General features: G+C 36.7%; 1 protein-coding gene across 1 annotated transcript; it reads right to left on the bottom strand.

The window, feature by feature from the left end:
- Positions 1 to 654: 654 nt before the first annotated feature.
- Positions 655 to 4230, bottom strand: LOC119666626. Its single transcript, XM_038075906.1, has one exon. The coding sequence runs from the start codon at positions 4228 to 4230 to the stop codon at positions 655 to 657; it is 3576 nt and encodes a 1191-aa protein (XP_037931834.1).
- Between the last annotated feature and the right edge of the window lie 1058 nt (positions 4231 to 5288).

The raw sequence follows: 5288 nt of genomic DNA, 5'->3' as shown, positions 1-5288 counted from the left end.
AACCTTCCCCCCACGCGAATTATCTTGTGTTCATCTAAAAATGGCATCAGTCCAGCAAGTGTACTTGCAGGTTTTACTGTTTGGTTGCGTTCTAACTGAATTAATTCTTCTTTTAGTTCTGACTGTTGTATGTACTTCACTATATGCCTGAGTGACAGCTCCAGTTCCATAGGGCTTAGAGCCATAGTGATATTGCTTAAATTGGTTCGCCTTGCCCGATTTACAAATCGCAGCATATATCCTACCGTATGTAGTAGAGTTCTAAATGAATTCCTGTGATTGATTCTATCGATCCAATGGATATCGTAATCAGTTGAGATTAAGGCCACTTCCCTTGTCGTTTGTTTCCATTCAGGATTCACCGGATCAATACAGAGAGTTTTATTGAATTTGTCAGGCCAGTTGCTTTCGGAACCATGAAGAAAGAGTGGACCGTATAACCACAAGTTATTTTCGAGTAATTGAGCTGGCTTGATACCCCGTGATAATGAGTCAGCTGGGTTGTCCTTAGATCTTACGTGACGCCATTGATTAGGCAAGCTAATTTCCTGAATTGCATTGATTCTATTTGCTATGAATTGTTGATGCCTTGCTGATGAAGAGTTGATCCAGAAGAGAACGATTTCTGAATCAGTCCAATAATATGTTGCTACATCATGATTTATATTGTTCTAACCTTGGAATCGTTTGTTTTTTGAGTGGAGCAACACGAGACTTGGAACACAACAATCGATTTATTAGTCGACCATCCATTAGTTTCGCTCGAACGTAGACTGCGGCTCCGTATGCCTTTTGTGAAGCATCACAAAATACGTGCAATTGTATTGATTCAAGTGCTGGCATCTGTTTTCCGAATATATGACGATCTATTTTAAATTGATCTAGTACTTGTAGATCGTCATAAAAGGTAGTCCACCTAGTGTATATTTCGGTTGGTACTGCTTCGTCCCATGTTAATTGTAGTTGCCATAGGTCCTGAATTAGTATTTTTGCTGTTACGAGTACTGGACCTAGTAGTCCTAATGGGTCGAAAATTTTGGCTAGGTTCGAAGTAATGGTTCTTTTAGTAATGATTTTTAGTGGATCCAGTTTTAATTTTATGCGAAATTGATCTTCTTTTGGTTGCCAAGTCAATCCTAATGTTTTGATTGATGTTGCGTCCTCACTTTGAAAGTCCAAATCAACTTCTTGATCTTCTTTTGCAATATTTTGAAGAAGTGACGGATGGTTGGCACACCATTTACGTAGCTTGAATCCTGCTGATTCCAACAAACCTTTTAACTGAGTTTGTATATCTTTGGCAGTTTGGAGACTATTTGATCCACTTAGGCAATCATCTACGTAGAAGTCATTACTTAGTGCTGCTGCACCTAGTGGATATTTTTGCAACTCAGATTTCGCCAACTGTTGTAAGCATTTAGTAGCCAGATATGGGGCTGATCGTGTTCCATAGGTGACTGTTTTTAATCGATAAAATTGTAAGGGTTCGTTAATATTGCTTCTCCAGACTATTAATTGATATCTTTGATCTTCGGGCTGAATAATAATTTGTCTGTACATTTTTTGAATGTCAGAACAAAAGACAAATCTTGGGCACCTGAATCGAAGTAAAATCGCAAACAATTCCTCTTGAATTGTAGGGCCAGTAAACATTGTATCATTTAACGATAGTCCACTACTCGTCTTGCACGATGCATCAAATACCACTCTTAATTTCGTGGTGCTGCTATCGGGCCGTAAAACGCCATGATGTGGGATGACATAATGAGGATTAACTTGGTTGATGTCAACCCTTTCCATGTGTCCGAGATCAGCATATTCATTCATGAACTGTACATACTGTGTTTTGAGTATTACATCCTTATCGAGTCTTCTTTCCAACGCTAAAAACCTGTTAATGGCAATGTGTTTTGACTCACCAAGCAACGATGGATCTTGCTTGAAGGGTAATCTGACACTGAATCGACCGTCTTGATTCCTTTTCATATAAGTTGCAAAATGAGACTCGCACAACTCTTCGGAAGGAGACAGATTTCTGTTTGCCTTTTCTGGTTCATCTAGTTGCCAGAACCGCTCGATAACCTTCATCGTATCTTGCTCATCTTCAGAGCATATTCCACAAACTTGTGGTGAAATAATTGAATTTTGGTTAGATATTTTTCCCACCACAAGCCACCCAAGCAATGTGTTCTGTAGGATGGGGAGACCTCTGCCAAGGTTTATTTGGCCGATGGACAATAGTTGATGAGAAAACTCAGCTCCAAGTAGGAGATCGATTTTGTTTGGGGTATTGAACGACGGATCTGCCAGATTGATGTTCTGTGGTATTTTCCAGCTTGATCTTTCAATATGAATGCTCGGCTGGTCACACACAATCTTAGGTAATACATAAGCCTCTATTCGGCTGCTAAATCCGTTAATTCTGGACGAGAAAGCTAAATTGATTCGTTGTTGCGCATCTTGTTTTTTTTGCCCCACACCTTCTATACATGCTGAGGTCTTTTTCGGGTTTTCACCTAACTTCTTAATTATTTGATCGGTTATCAGGTTGACTTGGGAGCCGGAATCCAATAATGCTCTGCACTCAATTTCTCTTCCATTGTTGCCTTTAACGACAACACGTGCAGTTCCTAATACCACATAATTTTTTTGGATGTTGAGATTGTTGGAGAACAGAGAAGCAGGATTTTTTGATAATGATGCCTTCTTAATCATGGATGCTTCAAGTGTGCCTTCTAAATGCAGCAAGGTGTTGTGTTTCTTGCTGCATTTTAAGCAACTGCCTGATGTGCAGTCTTTTGTGAAGTGACCATTTTTTAGACAATTGAAACATCGTTGCAATGATTTTATGAGATGTAGCCTCTTAGCTGGGGTGTCATCCAGGAACTGCTTGCATAGATGAATTGGATGATTATCTCTCTTGCATATTGGACATTTAGCTGGTGCAGTGTTAGTTGTAGCCACTGTCTTAACCCATTTTTTAATTGATGCGCTATTATTTATTGTTTCTAGCGATTGGAACCTTTGTTCAATAAATTGAAATAGTTCCTTCATAGTGATCAGCTCTCGATTGTTTGATAATGACTGCTCAAATGCTGTTTGTGTGATCTTGTCTAATTTCTTCAACGTCATATGAACAATTATGACGTCCCAATGTTCGACTGGAATGTTCTGCGCCTTAAGTCCCAATAAACACTCTTGTGAAATGTCATGCAATGTTTTAAGGCCAGAAGCGGTTTCAGTTGTCATTGCTGGTAATGCGAATAATTTGTTTAACAATGCGGTAACTAATAATCTACCATTATTGTATCTAGCCTTCAGAATCTCCCATGCGGTAATGTAGTTCTCAGCTGATGCTGGCAAATGCTTTATCAGGTTTTTGGGCTCACCAATCAAGTTAGTTGTTAAGTAGAACATCTTTTGGATAGGTTTGAATGGTTGTTCGTCTATAAGTTGTGTAAACAGGTCTCGAAACTCTACCCACTTCAGCTGGTTTCCGTCAAATATTGGAATTGTTAACTGTGGTAATTTTACTGCCTGAATTGTTGGATTGTGCTGGTAGTGAGAATTGGATGATTTTAGCTTGAGTTTCAAACAAATCTCCATGTCTTGGAGTTTTTGACTAATTTCATAATACAATTCCCAGGAGTACCCTTCAATGAATTCTTCTGATGTAGAATTCCATATTTTTTCATTGTTGTTATCGAATGCTTTGTGATAACCTTCTATCAAAGCAAGCTTGCAAGAATAGAAAACTTCATTTTGAGATTCTTGGCTTGCCATTTCAATTTCTTGACTGGATCTGTCAATGACATTTATGAGTGCTCGTTGATTACGCAACACTCTTGATAATTCTTCATTTTGTTGAAGCTGCATTGGATTTTGATTGTGTTGCCTTGGCGGCTTTTCCTGAGCATTTTCTACCTCTTGCATTTCGATTAATGCCTTGTTAAAAATACCCAAGTATTTGTTTGTCAATTCAGTCATTTTTTCATAGTAGCCCGTGGTGAAATACTCGTCTTCTGTATCTTCAGCCATAGCTTTACAAGATAATAACGTGTTGTGGTTCTTCTCTAACCTTGACCATTGTTCAGTTAATCGTAGAATTCTATCCTGATAATAGCGATTCGTCTTCCTTGAGGCTGGATCCTTCTTGAAGTTGCTGATTATCCTCTCGATCTCAGCTCCTATAGCTTGTTGTTGATCAATAAGTGTGTTGAAATGCTCCATGATAATACCGTTCCTATTTATTGTCCTTATAGGAATATCACGTCGGGGTCACCAAAATATGTTGAGAATGCTTTTATTCTCAAGGTTCTATCAATTTGTATTTGTATACCGGAATTCCACCAAGCACATGTAACTTGTTGGACGGTATATTTGTATACCTTTTATATTCTTGAAGATACCACCGAGCACATAAACCCGTTGGTAATTTTATGAAAAGAAGATAAGTTCTATTCAAATTTGTATCATCGAATACGCTTTATTAAAAGAATTGATTTGTTTATATACATTTTTTCTTATAATAATTACTTACTAAAACTTATTACGTACAATAATTTACTGACCCAATTAATATCAAGCAAAAAATATTACTTATAATGACACATAAAATATTCAGCAAAACAATAAATAATTAATTATTTAAAATGTGTTCTTGCCCTAGTTATAAAATAAACACTAATCAGCAAAAATATAACCTATTAATATATTACGATTACGTTAAATGCATTTTATCATGGGTCAGCAAAAGACAAAATAAATGTAATACTTAACATATGCAATGTCCACTATTTGAGCTCGTGGTTTTGAATGTGGCACAATAGGGTGGCTCAGAAAAACTAAAATGCGATTTTTAATGAGCGCACCCCCTAGGAATATGCCATTGACCAAAAAAATGATATTCCCAAAGTTTTGGAGCAATAGGATTAAAAATGACGTTGCGCCACTCGAGTAAAGTTGGGTTTTCAGGACAAAAAACAGTAATTTTTCAATTCAAGGTCATTTTTTATCTTTGTTACTTGTTTCAACACTTATTAATATATACTCATTTGATAGATAATTAAATTATCTTTTTAATAAGATAAGAATGAGCAGAATCGGTTAAAAATTATGCGCAAAACACAATAATTAGTTGAGCGACTGTGCTCCGTTTTCTATTTCATACCTTTTAGATGGCATGCACAATTACGTAATAGGTATATGCTACGATTTAGTTAATTATTTATAAAAAATTATAATTTCAATAAAACTTTTTTTTTCAGTAATTAATACATTGTGTTTAT

This window comes from Teleopsis dalmanni, chromosome 1 (assembly GCF_002237135.1).
Source record: "Teleopsis dalmanni isolate 2A chromosome 1, ASM223713v2, whole genome shotgun sequence".
NCBI classification, from domain to species: Eukaryota; Metazoa; Arthropoda; class Insecta; order Diptera; family Diopsidae; genus Teleopsis; species Teleopsis dalmanni.
The sequence above is the reverse complement of the archived record's forward strand: the minus strand, read 5'-3'. Positions and strand labels throughout refer to the sequence as shown.